Here is a 20,787-nt window from a genome sequence, read left to right as displayed (position 1 = left end):
GCGTGGGGACTGGTAAGGTGCGGGGGGCCGGGGCGGGGTGGGTTGGGGCGGGGCCGGCGGCCACTGACGCAGTTTCCCGCACAGGCCGGCAGGACGTACGAGCTGCTGAACTGCGACAAGCACAAGGCGCTGCTGGCGCGGAGCGGCCGCGACCCGGGCGCCGTCAGGCCTGACATCACCCATCAGGTAGGGCTGTGGCGGGGCCCCCCGCGCGGGGGGCGCTGTGGCGGCTCCCGCAGGGCTGGGCCTGGGCAGAACTCCTTCCTTACGCTCCTCGTGGCCTTTGCTGGCGGCTCCTCCCCAGCCCTTCTGTGAAGGGTGAGCTCTCTGCAAGTAGTACTGTAGAGTCCATCCCCCACCTCTGTCTTGGCAAAGCAGCTCCTGGTGACTGTGGACCAGGTGCTGGTGCTCACTGATTTGCCCTGCCCTGTATCACTGAGTTGCATGGCCTTGCCTGCTTCCCGTTTGTTTTTCCACCTCAGAGCCTCCTGATGCTCATGGACAGTCCCCTGAACCGGGCTGGCTTGCTGCAGGTGTACATCCACACACAGAAGAATGTGCTGATTGAAGTAAACCCCCAGACAAGGATTCCCCGCACATTTGACCGTTTTTGTGGTCTGATGGGTAAGAGATTCAAGCTGTGACAGCCTGGGGAGGGAGTTGGGGAAACCAAGCCCTTCTGGGAAGACTGAAGGAACAAGTTACACCTGCTTCAACTCCCAAGAGAAAAGCAGGAGCAATTCTACCATGAGTCTGGGGATGCAGACCCCAGGGGCACATTGTTTGAGAGAACTGAGATAATTAAATGAGACTGAGTTGAAAGGAGAGTGCTCTGGAGCTACCTTCCAGGGGTATTTCCATGAGGAAGTCTAATGGCTCAAAACACTGGAAACAAGGAGTTTCAGAGGTGGAACCTTAGGGTGACTTTCCTAGCTCTCGCTTCTAAAGGTAGGGTGGAAACCCCACTGTTGGAGCAGGAAGATTTCTCATTTCTTATCTTCTGTCTCTTGCCAGTTCAGTTGCTGCATAAACTCAGTGTCCGATCAGCTGATGGACCACAGAAACTTTTGAAGGTAAAAAAAAACTTATGGCTCTTTTTATAGGCAATTTCCTGACTGTTCCCAAAAAGCTGAGAATGTGGTAGGGAGTGGCCACATATTGAAGACTCAGAGCTTGTATAGTATCTCTCCCTGATCCTTCCAGGGGTATTTCCATGAGGAAGTCTAATGGCTCAAAACACTGGAAACAAGGAGTTTCAGAGGTGGAACCTTAGGGTGACTTTCCTAGCTCTCGCTTCTAAAGGTAGGGTGGAAACCCCACTGTTGGAGCAGGAAGATTTCTCATTTCTTATCTTCTGTCTCTTGCCAGTTCAGTTGCTGCATAAACTCAGTGTCCGATCAGCTGATGGACCACAGAAACTTTTGAAGGTAAAAAAAAACTTATGGCTCTTTTTATAGGCAATTTCCTGACTGTTCCCAAAAAGCTGAGAATGTGGTAGGGAGTGGCCACATATTCCCCCCCCCCCCCCCCCCCAACTTCTGCAGGTAATTAAAAATCCAGTGACTGATCATCTTCCTGTGGGCTGCATGAAGATAGGCACTTCTTTCTCAACTCCTGATGTGACGGATGCACGCAAACTAGTTCCTGAAGAACAGCCTGTTGCTGTTGTTGTGGGAGCTTTTGCCCATGGCTCGGTAGGAGAACTCGTGTACTTGCACACACCATTCTGATGTCCAAGCAGGACAATGGATCCATCTCATGGGGTGTTTTTCTTATCAGTACAGATTCCTAGCAGTGAAAGTACTAATCTGAGTGTAGTGTTCACTTGTTTAAAGCTCTTCTTTCTCGCGTTGTTTGAAACAATTTACTACCCAGGCACATGGAGAAAGTATGACAGGGGATGGATCACTCTATTCTAAAGCATCTACACAGGCAACTGGGCTAGACAGACCTTTGGTCTGAACCCTTCCTCTTCTCCCTGCCCCCTTCCGTCCTCCCACCTCAGCTCCCATGACAGTTGTATTTGTTGTGCTATTTGTCTTCACTTTTTCTGCCATTAGGGTTTTAACTTTTGTCAGGACAATTCTGTTCTCCTATGGTTTCAGCAACAGTGACATATGGCATCAGAGGTTGTCCTACACTAGCCCAAAGGCAGCTGCATTTCAGTTTTGTTTTTTTATTTTTTGGGGGTGGGGAGAGTGACATGTGCATGCTAAATGCTAGGGCTTCTATAGCAGTAGAGGGCAGTAGCTGACTAAGTGAAAGGGTTTATTTTTGCTTCTCCCTCATTTTTTTTTCTCTCCCCTTCTTCAGCTGAATGTTGACTATACGGAGAAGATGGTTTCTATCAGCAACTATCCTCTTTCTGCTGCATTGACTTGTGCCAAGATCACTACAGCCTTTGAGGAGGTTTGGGGAGTGGTGTGAGCCCTTTTGTTCTTGCCCTGGTCAAGATGGACTCCTTACATAGTCCAGATTTTGGTGCCCTTTTACTGAAGTCTGTATGTGAGACAGCCTTGGGCTCCTGTCCTTTCCAAAGAGGAGCAAGTGTACAGTTGAGAGTTTTTCTCTGCAACTCCTGAGGGCCAGATGCTAAGAAAGGCCCTTCAGGGGTGGCTATTTACTTTCCATGTATTAAAAGCTATTTTGATACATTTGTATGTTTAGACAGTTTTTGTGTTTGGTAAAGGGTACAAGAGAAATTCTGAAGGGTGTGGGCTTGCTGCAAGGAGGGAACTACACTTCTCTGCTTCAGCTGCAATGGACAGTATGAGCAAGAGTAACAGAGCCATGCTCTGCTAACCCTCTGGCAGCCAGACACCCTACAGCTGATATGGTACAGGTCTTGAGAACTACCATGGGGGGGGCGGTTATACTTTTCACTCATACCTATCCAACAGAAAAAGCAGCTTGTGAATGAGCGAATAAAAACAGATTTTTTTATCTGACATAACTGAAACGTAGAAAAGTCAGGATGTGGCTCCATTCCCATGTAGGGGCTGTGTTGAGTGCTTTACAATCATCTGATACCAGCAGAAAAACGGGAGTGTCCACCAGAGGGCAGTAGAGAGATAAGGCAACATGTAGCGTGGGGGTACTGGAGGGAGGTTTTCTCCTGTATCCCTCATTCTTGGATCTCTGACCCTGTGCTCTCTCTTCCCCCTCCTCACTTTGAAAGAAGGGTTGGACTTCAACACAGCAAACTTGGCAGGCAAGGACTCCAAACACCCCTGTGACAAATGCACACGCGGTACAATCTGGAAGAGATAATGAGTCAGGATTAAAAACTAAGCAATTTCCAGCTGAAAGCGCTAATTATCTCAATCCTGATCTACAGCCTTGCTCTCCTGTTCTAGCCTTGAGCTCCTTTCAAGGTGTTAGATAGATGGCCTTCAATCTCACCTTCTGGCTGTTACTCTGCTTTCTTTAGCTTTTCTTTCCGTGGCACAAGCATTCTGTGGATGTAAGGCAACCCAAACAGTAAGGTGAGGAACAGCACATGGCCTATGAAATAAACTGAGCTGTAAACCTGTAGAGAAGAAAATCATATTAAAACCTTCTGCTTGCTTTACCTTCAAGTTAGAATGCAGTGGGGGGAGGGGGAGAAAAAGAGAGTAATTTCAAAACTCTTGTGTACCTTCAGCCACTTGTCCCAAGTGAAAAGGCAAAATGACACTAGGGAGTAACCCATGAACATCCAGTGGTTAGTCTGCTGCAGCACATAGAAGACAGGCTTCAGGACAGTGATGGAAGCCAAAGTGCTCAGTGCAGGGCTGTTGCGCACCAGACTGACAACCTGAAAAAACAGAAATTGGCCACTGGAATCCCCCACCTATAATGAGACCTCCTGGGGCAACCTATGCAGGGCTGTTTGCATTCTATGATTATTGAATTAGACTCTACTGCAGTTCTCAAATACATCTGAAGGGAGTGAAATGCTCTATCCAGCTCAGCAGAATGTTATTGTTAAGTCTGCTGGAACTAAATTTCATCACTTAAACTATGGCTTTTATACTAAGTTTTAGCAGAAGCATCAAGCTTGTGTGCTTGTCTTGCCAGCTTTCCAGTTACTAAGAGCTTCAACTGCCATTTCCTCAAGCACTAGCATTCCTCTGCCAGTTTGTATGGTAGTGACAGATAACTGATACAGAAAATCAAGAGTTTACTGAGTGCTTACATGCACCAGCCTATATGCCAAAAGCTCATAGGACAGATCAGTTTTGTAGTTGATTCTTGTAAACCCTCCCCTGTGGCAGTTTCTACATGCTGCTGCAGACTTAGGAGTAACTAGAGCCCACAGGAACTTGGCTATGGTAGGCTCTCCCCTTCTAATACACCAGACAGAACTCACCTGTTTTTCAACAATGACTATAAGGAGCTCCATTTGGAAGCACACCAGGTAGCCAGAATGCAATCCATGCCAAATAGCCAGGAAAAACAAAGCTAGTGCCTGTGACAGTAGCTTGTTGCCAAGGAACTTCAGCCGCTTGAAGATGTAGCTGGATCAGAGATGCAACAACTCAGTGCAATTCTAACTGGTTAGTTACCCTCCCCTTTCCAGGCTGGAGACATACGGCATAGGAGACTGAATGCTTCTTAGTAACCTACGGCCAGTGGAATAGGACAAATGCTGCCAATCTACAATACCCCCAACCTGATGGAATCCTGACTGTTGGGAGAGTTCGGTTTGCTGGCAATGCCTGCTTAGTAGGAGCATGACCAAGCATTTGTCCAGCTAAAAGCTGTCTCAAACCACCAAGCAATTTCAATGGGACTACTTAATGCACACAAGACTGAAAGCTGTTCACTCCATTTTAACATCCCTGTCCCAGCCAGGGAGCCCATCAAGCCCCACATCCCATTTGCAACTCTGGCTGGGTCTGGGTTGAGATGACACTATATGAAACAATCTATCTCCCCTGCTCACCGGGCCACCCAGGCATTGGTGTTGATGTTGAAGGATGCGATCGTCCCTGTAAACAAGGGCGTTGTTTCATATAACCAGACCTTCATATTGGCACAGGCATCCCACTTTGGCTTTCCATTCTCGTCCTGCCCATTGTATCCAAGACCAATGAGGATGCAAACGCCTTCCTGTGACAAACCACATGATAAGGGAAAAGCAGCACCCCTTCCTAGAGAGGCCAAGGTTAAGCAATTGCCAGATTGCATACGAGACCAAGCAATTGCTCCTCCGGTGGCACAACCAAACAGCAACCAGCTACTTCCCTGCTTGCTAGTAACAGCAGAACTGAGTAGCCACTGGCTAGCATCCATTCTTTGTCCAGATACTACATGACTCCCTCCCCTCAGTGTCATGGCAGCCCTAATGGAAGAGGGCAGAGCTAAGCAGCTGCAGGGGCTCAAACTTTAATGCATCTGTGTTGCATCTTAAAAGGGTAGATTTTTACAGAGTACATCTGCCTTCCAGACTCACCGTGACAAGCCAGCAGGTGACATATTTATAGAGTACCACTTTGCCCCAGACCAACATGTAAAAGCAACGGAACCAGAAAGACTGCTCCTGCAGAGAATTAGAAAGAACCCATGAGAAGAAAAAAAAAGAGTTGAGAGTTGACTGAGAAATGGCATTATTAGACTTGAGTGGATAGGATCTCTTTTATACTAGCTGCTCTAAAAGTTAAGGGAGACAGCTAATATAGCTGCTGCAATCTAATGCAGGGGCACTCAACCTCCAGCCCATGGCACAGTGTCATTCAGCCTGCAGAGCTCCCCACAGGTCTGGAAATTTGGCGGTGGGGGAGTAGTGCCACTGCTCCTGTTTCTAAAATCTCTGGAACTATGGGGAGCCCTGAGCCCAATGTGCTGGATTTGATGCCTGATCCCAGCTTGCAGGGCTGGGTGGAGGCAGCACCAGGACCCAGGGCCCAATCCTGGTGTGGTGGACCAGCAGAGGGTAGCACCAGGCCACCAGGATTCAACTGCAATATGTTGGGGCCAAAAAAGGGCAAGCCTCTGGGACCCAATCCTGGCACACAGGAGATGGTGCTGAGCTCCCAGTCCTCAATCCCAGTGTGTGGGAGGCAGGATGGACGGTGCCGGGCCCTTGGGAACCACTGCCTGAGCACAGGGAGCAGGAGCAGCTGGCCCAGGATCTGAGACCCATTCCCAGTGCACATGCGGGTGGTGCCAACACCCAGGGCCCAATCTGCAGGACCAGCCCCACACTACTCATCTGGCCTGTGGAGCCAAAAGGTTGAGCACCACGGACCTAATGTAATCCAACTGCTGTAAAGCCACAAACCGCCATATGCACTAACATAATAGCTATTCTGGAAAGACTTTGGGCTAAATTCTAGAAATAAAAATCTTAAGTACACATTTGCTCATGGTAATGTAAAATCGCCCTTTTTTCTAAGGATCTCAAATATTTAGATCAGTCTCCAGCAAAAATGAGTAGATCTGCACAGCCAGCTGATTTTGCTGGGTAAGGTTGAAGTAATATGACAGAGGCAGGTTCCTGAATGAATGCTGGCACTGGGGACATTTTGGTTTATGAAGGGTCCATGATATCTTTGTGACTTCCATACTTCCAACAAAACCTAAGAAATGATATGCAAAGAACTTTGTTATAGTAATGATTAAAGACTGGTACCATTAAAGGATCAAGAAATGCAAATGCTATGGTTCCGACAGCAACACTAATAGGGTTGTTCTACAATTATCATTCTATTCCTAGAATTCTGGTTCAATTTGTAATCGGATATACTGCTGCTTTTAATTAGATGCAGTCCACAACACCTGCAGTAAGAACTGCATTAATACTATATGTTTAAGAATGCCTAGTTTTACATTCGGGATCAATTACAGGTAATCTCAAAAAAATGTTTTCATTCAGTTTAATCTTCCTGTTTTGTGTAGCAAGTGCCCTCTAAAGGAGCAGATTAGCGTCTACAGCTCTAATTACCAAGGTTAGCCACTTACCAGGAATTTATCAGAGAGAAAGTATTCATCAGAAACATATGGGCTCAACAGGGTGTAGATTACCAGACAGATGAGGCCCAAGGTCAGGCGCTTGAGAGCAGGCACAAAGCTGGGAGGGAGGAAAAAAAAGTGGAGGGTCAATGGGTACAAGTACACTGGAGAAAGACACCAGACCCCAAAACAGAAACATTTAAAAGCAGAAGTGAAGACAAGTGCTGGGATGGGCAGGTGAAAGAAATGGTGTCCAGTGCAGCTGCTGCATCCATTGGTAAATTGGTATCCCACCAGCTATTGGATGAGCTTTGCAGAATAAGTGATGTCCCAGGAAAATGCTAGCAGGTAACATGATGAGTTCCTGGTCTGCTCTTTAAAGACTGCCTCCCCCTCTAAATTACCATTAAGCCCAGTGCTGGATAGCAACATGCGCTAGGAAATGTGTTGCATGCCTTGTTAAAGAGTGTTCTGGCATTTCATGAGAGAGGGTGCCAGGGTGGTTCTTGTTACCTGTTGGGTCTCTGGCCTGGAACATCAGTCATCTCACCCCTTGCCAGTTTCTGATAGTCTGTCATGGAGAACTGGGGCCCCACCATGAAGGCACCATAGAAATAGGAGAAGCCCGAGACCTCCAATAAGGTAGGAACTCCCCGGACGGCAAATCGCTGCTGCTCTGGGGTCAGGACCTCCTATATCAAAATGAGAGGGGTTAATGTGACCTTGAAGGGACCCCAGAACAGCTCTAGGCCAGGGGCAGGCAATCATTTTGGCTCGAGGGCCATTTAAGGAGGTTTGGTGAGCTGCTGAGGGCCGCAAGCATAGCCCTGCCCCTTGGCCACCAACTTGGGACCAGAAGTCCGGTCCCTAACCCCTGACCTTTGCCACCAGAAGTCCCTTCCCTTGCCCCCTGGAAATACTCCTTTTGGGAGGGTGGTTGCCACCTTAGAATTAGAAAAAAAACCAAACCATACATTAAAAAAGTCAAACACCTACTACAATGGATTTTAATTTTATTACAAAAAATATTTTTGTCATGATTTGTGTACTATGTATAGAGGTGATTGCATAACAACTCAAAATTAATTCTTAGCTTTTTATATAGTGTGGGGGGGTGCTTATGGTGAGGTGGGGGGTGTTTATGATAGGGTATGGGGGAGTTTGTGAAGGTGTATGGACGTGTGCCTCTGGAACACACTGACCTCTCTTGCAATCAATGTAGGCAACACAAGGGTGGGGTAAAGCGTGAGCATCTGTGTGTGTTTGTAGTTTGTGGGGTGTGAGGCAGGATGGGAGGGGTGTAGGGACCCCCCACACACACTCCCCGACATGGCGCAGCAGCAGGCGGGGATGCTGGTGCCTGGCTCTGGCCAGCGCTGCATGTTGCAAAGGAGTGCAGTCCCTGTCGGGCCACTTAGTTCCCCAGCACTCATGGGGCATAGGAGGGAGGCCCTAGGCGCTGGAGCTGGCTGCTTTCCCTGCCCAAGCCTGCTCCAGTGCCTGGGGCTTCCCTCCTGTGTTTCCCTGGCACTCCCCACACTCGCAGGGCAAACTGCCCAGTGGGGGTTGCGCTCCTCACAGCACTGGCTGGAGCCAGGCACCAGCACCAAGCAGAGTGCCCCCCCCACTGCCTGCCAGAGTTGCCATGGCAGGGAGTGTTCCCATACGCCTTCTCCCCCACACCCTGCCCCCTGAGCTCCACGCTGCAGCCAGTCCCACACACTGCGCTCCGGCCCAGCTGCTGCCCCACCCCCTACCTGCTGCCCGGAGGGAATGGAGTGCCAGGGAAGCCAGCAGCAGCAGCCCCACCCCGTGCTAGCAGGGCCGGGCCCCTTCTGCCCATGAAGGTGGGAGTGCGGCATAATAGGGTATGTTGGGGGTGGGTATAGGTGCCTTGCTCCCACTCTTGTGGGTGGAAGGGCTGGGTGTGGCACAACTTGTTGGGGGGGTGCGTGCCGCAGACTGGATGAAAAGTACATGGCAGGCCAGATCTGGCCCACAGGCCATAATTTGTCCGCTCCTGATCTAGGCTCAGCATTCACAGTCTGTCACCTTTACAACTGGAAATTTTAACTTTTACATTTAGGGGACTATCTAGTTTACTGGTTTCAGATCCAAGCCCTTGCCCTCCCCACCCCCATAACAACACAGTCCTCACTTGAGACCTCTCATGGGGATTCACATTCTCAGGTAATACCTGAACAAAGGGCATGCCACATCCACCCCCTTCAGTGTACTAAGTGCAGTAGAGCTTGCAGCCTACTCTCTGATCCCCATGCAGTGGCATGCACACACCCAAGCTTCTATAAGTCCTAAGGGCTAGGATGTGAATGTTTCCTTGCACAATCTCACTGCACAATTCACGTGCAATTAACTTTACCTTCGGAAATATAATTGTACTTTGTTCTCTTTTAATCACTAATGATTGCGTGGATGCTGATGGCAGGGCAATGCCTAGAATGGGATCTGTGGAGGCGATACCCTAGGGTAGGATTAGGATATTGCAATAAAGAGTCTAATCTCTCTTCCTTCATTGAGAGGCAGTCTTTCCCACACCGAGCTCTGGGATGACTGCTACTTTGCTGTTAGGGTTCTGCTAACGCCACCCTAGATAAGAAGCAAAGGGTGAGGATTTGCAGGGAAAGGTACTCCTATGACTAAGGAAGGAAAAATCAGAGAGATTGCATACGAGACCAAACCAATGCTGAGTGGTCTGCAAGCCTGGGCAGTAATTTCCATAAGGGAAGGGCTCTGTTATGCTGGGAACCAGGACTCCTGAGGAATGGATTTTATAGGGTTTGCAAGGAAGAGAGTAAGATACTAGTTCAGCTTCCAAAGTTAAGGAGCTTTTCCCATCTGTAATCCCTAGTGTTCCCAGGCCAAACCTGCAAAACAATTCCCTTCAGACACTTGCAGATGCCTCCCTCACAGTTACGGCTTTGCTGAGCTACGGATTTAGCATATACCATCTCTTGTCAGAGGCTCACTTAACTGGCCTCCAGCTCACAGGAAAGGAAAGGAAGGAAAGATGGTGCTTCACTCACCACAACTTGTCCTCCATCATAATAATCGATGGCTAAACCTAAATAAAGGAAGAGAGAAAAATTATGTCAAGCCACCTGTTGGACATGTGGAGTTGAACATCATGGATTCTGGCACCCTCACTTCAGGCCAAGGCTTGAATTCAGTTTGTGGGGATGGCAGAAAAGTCATGCATCACTCACCAATCAGTTTGAGAGTCAAGACACAGTGTGGCATGGTCCACTTGATGTCGTAATGCTCTGTGGCTGTGAAGTAATAGCCAGCCATAAGGTATGTCTGAAAGAGACCAAGGTATGGATTACTCAGGCTCTGCCTCCTCCTGCAGAGTTTGCTCTGTCACTCCCAATCACTCCTCTCACTCCCAATTACTGCTGGGAAGTGAAGAACTGAGCAACAGCAGGCTTCCTCCCTTAGATGGATGCAGAAAAGAAAGATTTACCATCTGAAAGCAAAATGTGGTGCAGACGGCAGTGATTGTGCGACCCATAAGTCTCAGTATGAGGAACTGGATCAGGACACATAACAGGGAGTGAAAGAACTGTGCCCCTATAGAGAGAAATGAACCAGAAATTAAATCATAGCAGGTCCTTTCCCATTGAAGGAAATTCTGGTCTCCATAGTCTCTTTCTCCCCCCTTTTGCCTCTGGTCTCTCTTACCAAAGTTGAAGTAGGCAATCGAGAGCCCTGTGAGTGTGTTGTACAGGTGAATGAGGTAGACCTCCTTCTGGAAGAGGAAATAGCGCTGGAACAAGGCAAATGGGTACCCTGCAAAGGGAAACAAAAACAAAAAACAAAAAAGCCAACATGACTCAGTGCAAACAAGCAGAGAGATCTGTTATGTAGTTCTAACTCTAAGCCATAATGTTTTGAGGTCAGTAACTACATATACATATCCTTGGCTGTTCTTTCCACCTCTTGAAGCATTACTCTGTATGTTATAATATATACAGAAAACTGTATTCAGAGAATATTATTAAGTCAAAGTGTAGACCACAGGTGTCAAACTGATCTTGGATTCTCAGCTGGATCTGGACAGTGTGGCTCCTTGCAAGCAGGATCTGGCCCGGGGCACAGGACAGGAGCAGTCACCCCATGATGGCAGTGGTTTGACAACCCTGATGCAGACCCACCAGTTAGGAAGGCCAGAATATTGTTGCATGTGCAGCCTTAAATCAGTCCCCTTGTACACATACATTACGAAACAGTCTTTAATTGTGCAACAATATACTATTTCCCCATAGCACCCCTGTCTGTCTCAGTGCACAAGATGCTGCTCAAGGGCATCAGGGCTGTCATTCAGGAAGCTGTTGGTCTATACGACCCATGCTTCTTGTTGCAGAAGTTAGTGAAGAAGTTAGATGACTGAAGGAAGAGAAAGGACAACCATATACTTAAGGCAATCAAGTGCTGCTCTAGAAGAAATGGCTAGAGTTCCTGCATAATGCTGGACAAGTTAAAGAATTCAAATTTGTCACGTGTCCATGAATTGTGTGTTCCTCCTTCCCTAAGTGCCCTGAGGTGCAGAAATGTAGATCGCACATCAATGCAGCTAATATCTTGCATTTTTCCTAACATAACTATTTGGTTATGTAACTTTATCATCTTTCAACAGGAAGACAAAGAGAGACTTGGACTCTTCCAGTCAACCAGATTTCTGCAATTTTATAGCTCTAGCAGGTTGTCATACTTTTAGGGAGATAGAATACACATGTTACTAGAGTTTCACAGATATTTGATGGTAGCAGAAAAATCTGTGGTAAGCCAGGCACTTTGGGTTCCATTCCAGGCTCTGGATCCTTCTCCTCAAATCTGGCTCTGTCCCCCTTGGCTCCTTGTGTCAACCCTGTTCCTTCTCCTTGACTATTCAGTTTCAGGCTGTGCTCCCCAGGTTTCCTATTCTAGTATACTTGTTCAGCTAATCACTTCACGCCCCACCCTCCAGACCTTAAATCTCATCCAATCTCTCTCCCTTCCCAAACAAACTCTTAGTTTCCTATTCTGGGTGTCCCATCCAATCTGAGTCTCCCACCCCCACCTTTTCCCACTCTCCTTACTAGCTAACCCCAGTCCCCTCAACTCCCTGCCCAGTTTAACTCACTCTCAACTCCCTCCTGTCTTCCTTCAAGTAGTCCCAGTCCCAGTTTTCTGACCTTTCTACACTCTCAATCCTAGTCTCATCATTCTTAACCCTGTGGGCTCTCTGTCCCCTTCCAATTCAAACCAATCCCACTACTCCTTGAAATCAGATGTTTTCTCCTTCATCCACTTCACTTCCTTGATCACCAGACATCTTGTCCCATTCTACTACCTTCCTTCCCCTTTGGTTCAGATTTTGTTCCATCTGCAAGTGATACAGAAGCTTCCTCCTCCTTTACATTGCCTAGGTGCCAGCAGGAGAAAGAGAAGAGTCAAGAGCCCAAGGATGACAGGACCCCTTTGCTTCTAGTTCCCATTTCCAACTTTGCTGAAGCCCAGAGCAACTGCTACAGGGAAAGAATTTGTATGGAATTGTTTGGATAAGGATGACCCTGTCTCAGGCAGGGGGGTAGATTAGATGACCTCTTGAGATTCCATCCAGCCCTACTTTTCTACAGTTCTACTGAATCTGTGAGAGCCTTTCTGAGCTCTTGTAGCAAACATGGGGGAAAAAAAAGCCCTTCATCTTGGATTCAGGTAGTAGGTGGGGAGGTGGGCAACTGCTGTGGCTCTGACCTGTGCTCAGATCTGCTACCATTCCCTGCCCCCCCACACACACATACCTATGCCTTGCTGCCTTGCTTCCCCCCTGCCACCTTTTCCTCCCCTAGGCCCAGCACTTGCTCTCAGTCACAGCTCTAGCTCCAGATCTGCTCCAGTCTGAGGCATAGAGCACGTAGTAGCTCCGGCCCCAACCTGGCCAGGCAGCAGCAATTGTGGTGGTTGCAGCACAGCTGCTTGGCCAGGCAGGGGCTAGAACCACTGCTTGCTGGAGCCATGACTGAGGGTAAGTGGCAGTAGAGAGAGGCAAGTAGAAGAGTGGGCAGGTACTTCAGGGTGCAGGCACAAGGGAAGACTGGTTCTGGGGGGCACAGGCACAACGGGAGGCAGGTGACAGGAGAGACACATGGTAGTGGAGACAGGGAGCAAAGGGCAGGGGTTAGGCCATTTGACTCCCCCCGCCATGCCAATGCTTTCCCTGCTGCAGCAGTGGGGGATAAATTTAAGACTAACCTCCAGTAATAAAATTCTATACATAAAATAATATAACAAATTTGTAATTTTTTCATGGGGGGAGGGGAGGCATCTCAAGTCTCCTTAAGTAATCTTCTGCAGCACAGGATGAAGACAAAAGCACGATGATTCCTTTTCATCTTAATGGGTTTTATTATCCCTCTTCCCCAGAGTCTAGTCTAGTCCCTGTTAAGTTATGCTATTTTACAAGACATTGTCAGTGTACCCATGAATTGTGTGTATGAATACAAATGTTAAAAGCAGATCTCTATTGGTTAGGATGTTTCTGAGGAAATTCTTGACCAAATGACTCCTCATCTATGCCAAGAAGCGTAAACCTAGGCATGAGATGACATACCATTATTATCAAAGCTACTCACATTATTTACATGGGTTTCAGACCATTCTGAAAAATAAAAAGAGTTCATGATGTGATAGACCAGAGATTGGGACTACCTTATTCAAGTGAACCCCCAAATTGCACCACCAACTCTGCAGGGACTCCTGTCTCAGTAGTATTATGTGATGTACTAGCACAATTAAAGGTAAAGTTACAGCAGATTTCTAGTTTAATAGTGTGAAATAGGTCTAAAATAAGTGTCTTTTGGGTTAACAGATTATCTTCATGTCTTTATTATGGTTTTCCCCACTGCTTTATTTCTCTAATACAGTTTTTGAGAAAAAGTATTGTTGGCTATGATTATAAGAAAGGGCCATGAAACTGAATTTTCTTAACAGCTAACATTTCTCTTTGGATCTCTTTTTCCAAGGAACTTGATTAAATATGTTTTAAGCCCAAAAAAGATCACTGTGATTATTTTACCTAATTCCTGCATAAAAGACCATTGGACTTCCCTGCATTAATTCATGGCTGAATTACAAGACAGCTATTAGAAAAACATCCAACCTTTATTTAGCAAGTTGTCAATGATGACGACTTCACCAGCACAGGGGTGTCAAAAACATGGCCCGTAGACTCATTTGATCTGGCCAGGGGAGTCCTAGATGAGCTGGAAATTCAGGGGCAGGGCCTACTGCCAAATTCCCACCTATGGATCCCAGGTGAGGACATATATCAGCAGTGACAGGTGTGAGCAATGGCTGTGGTAACCTCTGCACCACCACCACTGCCCTGCTGCTGCCACTGGGTCTGGATCCAGCCCGTAAGGAGCCCTGCAGTTCTGATCCAGCCTTGGGGCTTAATGAGTCTGACATCCCTGTACCAGTGCATTTTAAGGGGAACCGGTTGGTATGGCCTCTTCGTTTGTGTGGATTCTGTAATAATTACAGACAAGTTATTTGTTTTCTCCATTTATTTCTCTAGGAAAACCATAAATTACTATTTTAGCTTGCAATATCCTAGCACAACACTGGTCAATGCTGACTTTATACCAGTTCATAGAATTGCTGTCCCTTATAAGTGCATTTGCTGATGATCAGAAATCTTTTTGATCGTGCCAACATTGAAGAGAGTCACAGCTATCTGCTTCACTTTAATCACATAGGTTTTCACTGTTCAAGATAAGGACATGTAGCATGTGACATGATTATATTATTCTACTGCTTCTGCAACTTTTTGGAGTCTTCCTCTGTAAACATGGTAAAGGAAAATAGTAGCGTTACTTGGAAAATGGAATTTCCATTTCACAGGAAATTCTAATTTAGACCAAAAATCCAAATTCTGAGATTAACTGTAGAATGAAAATGCCTACCTCTGTGTGTGTGTGTGTGTGTGTGTGTGTGTGTGTGTGTGTGTGTGTGTGTTGGGGGGGAGAGGAAATCACACAATTCAATTCAGAATTAATTAAAAAAAAAAAAAAAGAGAACTTCTGGAACACTTGCACTAAAATGATATTTTCAAAATTATTCAACGAAAAAGTAAAAAGAGAGACACACACACACACATTCCTATGAAACATTTGGATTTCAAACAGAAAATGAATCCATTACTTTTTCAGCCACCTCAAGAAAATAACATTCAGTTAGAGTACGCACAATAAGAGAATATGAAAAAGCAGTTCTTAAACAGAAGAAATTTTGCTGTTAAGGTAGAGTTTCATACAGAGCACCTGTAGAATGAAGGCAGAAAGTAACTAACATACATGGCACGTTCCCAAAAGGCTGCAAGTGCAAGAGTTGAACTTGCAGGATGTGGTGCCATTCAGGTTCAATGGTCACAATGTCACCTTGAACCACCCAACAGCTCTTGTCAGTCTGCCTGCAAACACCGTGTGCAGCATTCTGCAATTCAGACACACACACAAGTGGCTTTCTCTGACATGCATTTGGCTTGAGCCCTGTTGCAGATCCATCTTTTAATTGCTGCTTTTCTGAAACTGGCAGTGGGAGCTGTACATAGCTGAGCGTTCATGTGGGCAACATCTTTTGGGAGAGGATCAGTCATAATCCGAGTCCAAATTCTGCAAAAAAGTCACATGATATGTAACCTTTGAAAGGAAAGGCTCAGGAACCCTTGCTCAAACCTCAGATTTGGACCGCTAATGCTGCTTTAGAGCCCTACATGACAGTAATTTTATAAACTGTTCTAAAATTCAGATGGTGACTCACCCAGAGAAAATGGTGGTTAATAAGTTGTTTTCAACCTTAACTCTGGTAATGCTACTGTCCCATTATACTAGTGGTGCCAAAACATTTTGTCCCAAGGGCCAGATGAGCAGTGCCAGGTCAGTCCATGGGTCTGATCCAGTTGTGCAGAGCCAAAGGGACCAGAGCCCAATCTAGCTAGGCAGGGCTTGGAAATGTGGTGGTGAGGCAGTGGCAGTGCTAATTGCTGCAGCTCCTCCTCTGCCAAATTTCTGGACCCATAGGTTGCCTCACAGGCTCCCCAAGTTAGATCTGGCCCATGGGCAAAGGGTTGAGCACCCCTGTTCTAGAAAGAAGTTCCAATATCAGGGTTATGCACATGCTTAGACTACCGCAGTGAATATGAACTATGATAATGGCCATTTCATCTAGAACAGTGGAGCATGAACTAAATCGAAGTTTCCTAACCAGTGTGCTGTGGCACAAAAGTGTGCCGTCAGAAACGAACAGGTGTGCCATGGAATTTTGCCATGGCAATGAGCTACAATAGGTATGAGGATGGGGAATGCCTTAACAAGTGTGCCTTGGGCTAGAAAAGGTTGGGAAACACGGAACTAGACCTGCGGAGATGGGGAAATAACACTGCCTGGAATTTTAGCTATCAAATTCAGAAGCACTAGGTTAGATCCAAGATGTCTAGTGATTAGAAAACAGCAGAACAAACTCTCTCTTCCTTCTACCAGTAATGGGTCTTTTTATAGAATTCCACTTTGCCGTTTGCATGTTTTGACTAATGACCAATATGTACTAAATACATTCAAGATTCAATACTGAAAACACAAAGAATTGCAGATAATTAAGTTCAATTAATGAGTTCATTAACATACAACAAACCTGCTGAAAAGCATTCACACCTGCTGCTTCACAATGGAGATCAGCTGCAAATGAAATACCAGTAGATGCCTCTCCCACATTTTCAGACTACTGGAAGTTTCTCCCCCTTTCTTAAATCAGTTTTGATGCACTGCCTTATATTTCTTTTGATAACAGCATTCTAGACTGAGTAAACCATTAACTTATGATAATTAATCCCTCATACAAAGTGATTATTCAAGTAGCAGTAGAGTCACCTCTGAAGCTTTATGCTAAAGTCTAAGAAATGAGGGAGTTCAAGACTAGTTTAACATAAGTGAAACGCACTGCGGGATTACCATTTACAGTTACACACTTAGTTTAAATACAAAAAAATTAAAAGAATGTAAGGTGCTGACTAACAGAAGGATGGAAGTGACAACATCTGAATCCTTGAGAGAGAGAAAAAGGGCTTATGGTTCAGAGTGATTCCACTTCAGGATGCACAGAAAGAGAAATAGTAGAAGAAAAATGGCCCATACACACATCTGGTTTGTGGCTCTAAATAAGCCTATTGAACAAGAGATTTAGCAGCACAGAATAAACTTTTGGCAGAAGAATGTTTTGGGTTTTTGTGGCTAAAAGAACTTTGGAATTTAATATTAAAGTACAAGATCAACCTTTCTGCAAGGGATGTATAGTAGGATGGTGACACTGAAGCAGATGGTGCCAAGACACATATACTATAAGCTGTCCATAATAACAAAGTTCAACTGAGTCAGCAAGAGTTAAAGACAGAAGGAATGGATTTGTCCAACCAAAAAATCTGTCTGCTGGTGAAGAGTGCTGCCTACATGCAAACATTATTCATTAGACATATGAGCACAGGAGGAGCACAAGATCAGAAACTAACCTAAAATTGGTGTGCTGGCAACTAGCCCTAGGCTGTGCCACACCAAGCGTCTCTGGTGACATCCAGATGTACTGTGATGCTGTTGGTGCCATCACTGTGCTGATCTTGAGATGTCCTGACTAGTCAGAGCCAGAAAGAGGAACTTAGATGACATATTCTTCTTCATTAGCTCCAACTAAGACCTGAACACTACCTGCCATTGGAGTCGGGAGTTCCTTCTGTCACTTCCTCCCTCATGTCTCATATTTCTTCTTCACATTTGTTTTATCATCTTTTGCCTCCTGTGTAAAAAGCCTAGCTTAACCAGCCAAAACTACTTCTTTTACAATCTCATTATGAGCCAGTGACAAGAAAGGCAAGTAAAAACAATACTTTAAGCAGCCTGATGCTTCTACAGGGTTGCTCTGTGTCTCTGGGTGGCTGACTGCATTCTATGCCAGTCTGTCTTCCCTTCATCAGCAAGGCAGTAGAGGACAGTTAACCCCATCACTGATATAATCTAAAAGACTGTAAAAAAAAAAAAATAAAAAACAGTCTTTCCTTACTGAAATCCATAGTACTACAGCAGCAGTTCTCAACCCATGGCCTAATCAGCATACCACTGTGGCCCACGTGACATCCTTTAAAACACAGGAAGTAAGTTGTGTGGGTGTGGCCCATATAACACATTGAGAGCTGCAACTGTGGCCCACTATGGCAAACAGGTTGAGAACTACTGGTCACATATTGTATTGGCACTGATAAAAGGAAAATAAATATTATCGGGTATCGGTTCTTTTTGGCTGGTGTAGCTGATAATGCCACCGATAAATGCTGCATGCATGTGTGCAACTGCAGCATGAACACAGTCAGGAATGCAGCCTAGAAGCTTGGAGAGCAGCTTCTTGCAGGTAAGTCTATGGGAGGGAAGGGGCATGGGGGTGTAGATTAAGGCCCCCCACAGTGAGGGAGGGAGTGGGGTGGGGCCACCCCAAAATTCCCTGTAGCCTTCCCCGTAGCCACCCCTCACAGAACTGCTGGTACCGCCCACCCCACGCAGCTGAGCTTGTCTGGTGTCCACCCATTCCAAGTCCAGCCTCCCCACCAAGAGGAGGCTGGTATGGTCCCTGGGCCGGAGCCCACAACAGGAAGCCTCCCCAAAGTGCCCTGGACAAGCCGCCTGCAGCTCCGTCCCACTCCCAGCGCCGGGGTTCCATTTACTGCCCTGGCTGGGCAGCATCTGCCCCAACCCCAGCCCCACTCCCTCCCTCACTACGGTGGCCTTGACCTGCCTCCCCTTCCCCTCCACAGACTTACCTGCAGGGCACTGCTCTCTAAGATACTGGGCTACATTCCTGTAAATTGGCTATCAGATCAGTATCGGCCAATATAGCTGGTTAATAATCTGCTATCTGTATCAGTCAAGAAAATCTTCATCGATGCACCCCTACTGAGAACCACTGTACCAGAGAGAAAGCTAATAAAAGATATCGTAAAAATGAAGGTTGTAATAGCTTTAGGGTTGCTGGTTGTAGCCATGTTGGTCTAAGGACATAGGTAGACAAGGTTCCTTGGGTAAATGTGCTATCTTTTATTAGACCAACGAAATAGTTGGAAAAATTGTTCTTTGCAAGCTTTTGGGCACAAACATCCTTCTTCAGGCACAGGGAGAGTCTGCTGGTGTTTGTATGGTCTTCTGGGTAGAATAGAAGCCAACATGCAAAATGCAGGTCTGTGAAAATGGAAATGTGTGGCAGTGAGGTTCAAAAGGAATGGGAGACAATAGGAATGAGAAGGTAGTGGGGGGGGAAGGGAGGGAGGAAAGAGGGAGAAGGTGATGGAATGTAGCTGGTAAAATGCAGACAGGTTACCTGGGGTTATTAGATGGCAGACAGGTTATAATGTGCCATAAAGCCAATGTCTATACAGGCAGTCCTTGACTTACAATGTTTTGCACTAACAAAGTTTATAAATTGACACCCTATTTCAAATTTCTGACATTAGTTTCAACTTTACAACGCTTGATCCAAAGCGATGCCATACCAGCGAACAAGTTTTCTGTGTCGCCCATCTCCCTGGAGAACATCTGCCCAAACTTCCTTGGACACTTTCTTTAAGAAAGCAGACAAAACTACTGAGAAGACTCCAACCAAGAGCCCTTCAAAAAGTCTAGCAAAGTCACCTCAAAGAAGTCCTTCCAAATCAATATGATTGCTATTTACAATATAAATACAGTAATGTAGCTATATTACTCATCTATAGAATTCACTGAGTACAAAATTCTAGATTATTTTTGGTGAAAATAAGGTATTGGGCCTTGGTTCAGGAACCAATCCCACATTTATAACATTGTTTCCTATGGGAAAAATCAGTTCTGAGTTGCAACATTTCGACTTAATTGGTTCCTAAAAACCACATCTTAAGTCATAAGTCTGAGGACTGCCTGTATTTAGTCTATGATTTTTTTGTATCCAGTAGATTTATGAAGTGAAGTTCACAGGCTTGTCTACAAAAACTCTTTTGTAAATTCCATTTCAGGATTACAAAACCCCTTTCATAGACGAGCCTATGAACTTCACTTCATGTATCTATTGGATACAAAAAATCATGAATTAAATATAGATATTGGATTTATGACACATAATAACCTGCCTGCCATCTTATAACCCCAGGTAACCTGTCTGCATTTTACCAGCTACATTCCATCACTGTCTCCCCCTACCCCTGCAACTACCTTCTCATACCTATTTTCTTCCATTCCCTTTGAACCTCACTGCCACACATTTGCATTTTCACAGACCTGCATTTTGCATGTTGGCTTCTATTCTACCCAGAAGGTCATAATATCTTACTTTTCAAATTCTGTTTTTCCTTCTTTCTTCTATATCTTTAATAAAAGGTTTAAAAGATATTTAATGACAATAAGTTCTTGCCATGGAGCTAAGCAGGCCTCCTGAGGTCAAAACACGTGCTCAAAATCTTTAGCCTTGTTTAACTCCACCGTATTCCAGTAACAAGGTCACGTTAGGACCTTTGACTTTCTGGTATCATTCATTCCACTGAAATATCTCAAGAGGAAATAACTCAGGCTGGAGCCAGCTGTACAGGGCCTTCTGCAGTCCTGCACCACCTAGAATGGTGGTGGCAGAGAATCTTCTCTTCTCCCAGAGACACAAGGACAGCAGCATGGAGCCCCTATATTAACCCCCAGGTGCTGGCAGGATTTTTTTTTCGCCACCTCAGTAGAGAAGCAGTGGGAGCAGCAAGTGTGGGAATGCTGGTATTTAGCCTGGCAGCTGGAAAGCAACAGC

The 20,787-nt window shown here is 45.9% G+C and overlaps 2 protein-coding genes across 8 annotated transcripts in view; one reads left to right on the top strand and one right to left on the bottom strand.

Annotated features, from left to right (window-relative positions):
• Positions 1–42: 42 nt before the first annotated feature.
• EMG1 (EMG1, N1-specific pseudouridine methyltransferase) lies at positions 43–2,652 on the top strand (the record flags this gene model as incomplete). The annotated part of the gene is made up of 5 exons (XM_025193501.1): positions 43–186; positions 483–624; positions 1,015–1,073; positions 1,545–1,694; positions 2,314–2,652. Coding segments are annotated over 5 exons (609 nt in total), but the record flags the coding sequence as incomplete, so codon positions are not given.
• A 51-nt stretch (positions 2,653–2,703) lies between these two features.
• Positions 2,704–20,787, bottom strand: part of LPCAT3 (lysophosphatidylcholine acyltransferase 3) — a 20,974-nt gene continuing 2,890 nt past the window's right edge. For 2 of the 7 annotated variants that reach the window (XM_025193497.1, XM_006037036.3), the window contains 12 exons: positions 10,636–10,743; positions 10,418–10,524; positions 10,161–10,254; positions 9,981–10,018; positions 7,450–7,628; positions 6,946–7,054; positions 5,438–5,524; positions 4,928–5,094; positions 4,352–4,499; positions 3,638–3,796; positions 3,403–3,529; positions 2,784–3,257 (listed from right to left, as the gene is read on the bottom strand). In XM_025193497.1, the coding sequence (XP_025049282.1) occupies positions 3,413–3,529; positions 3,638–3,796; positions 4,352–4,499; positions 4,928–5,094; positions 5,438–5,524; positions 6,946–7,054; positions 7,450–7,628; positions 9,981–10,018; positions 10,161–10,254; positions 10,418–10,524; positions 10,636–10,743 (1,313 nt within the window). In that variant the 3' untranslated portion in view covers positions 2,784–3,257; positions 3,403–3,412. Of the gene's footprint in view, positions 3,258–3,402; positions 3,530–3,637; positions 3,797–4,351; positions 4,500–4,927; positions 5,095–5,437; positions 5,525–6,945; positions 7,055–7,449; positions 7,629–9,316; positions 9,419–9,980; positions 10,019–10,160; positions 10,255–10,417; positions 10,525–10,635; positions 10,744–17,869; positions 18,005–20,787 lie in introns of those variants that run through there. The other 5 variants (XM_025193499.1, XM_025193500.1, XM_025193495.1 and 2 more) reach the window with 5 other exon arrangements.

Source organism: Alligator sinensis, unplaced genomic scaffold, assembly GCF_000455745.1.
Source record: "Alligator sinensis unplaced genomic scaffold, ASM45574v1 scaffold1800_1, whole genome shotgun sequence".
Lineage (NCBI taxonomy): Eukaryota > Metazoa > Chordata > Crocodylia > Alligatoridae > Alligator > Alligator sinensis.
The sequence above is the reverse complement of the archived record's forward strand: the minus strand, read 5'-3'. Positions and strand labels throughout refer to the sequence as shown.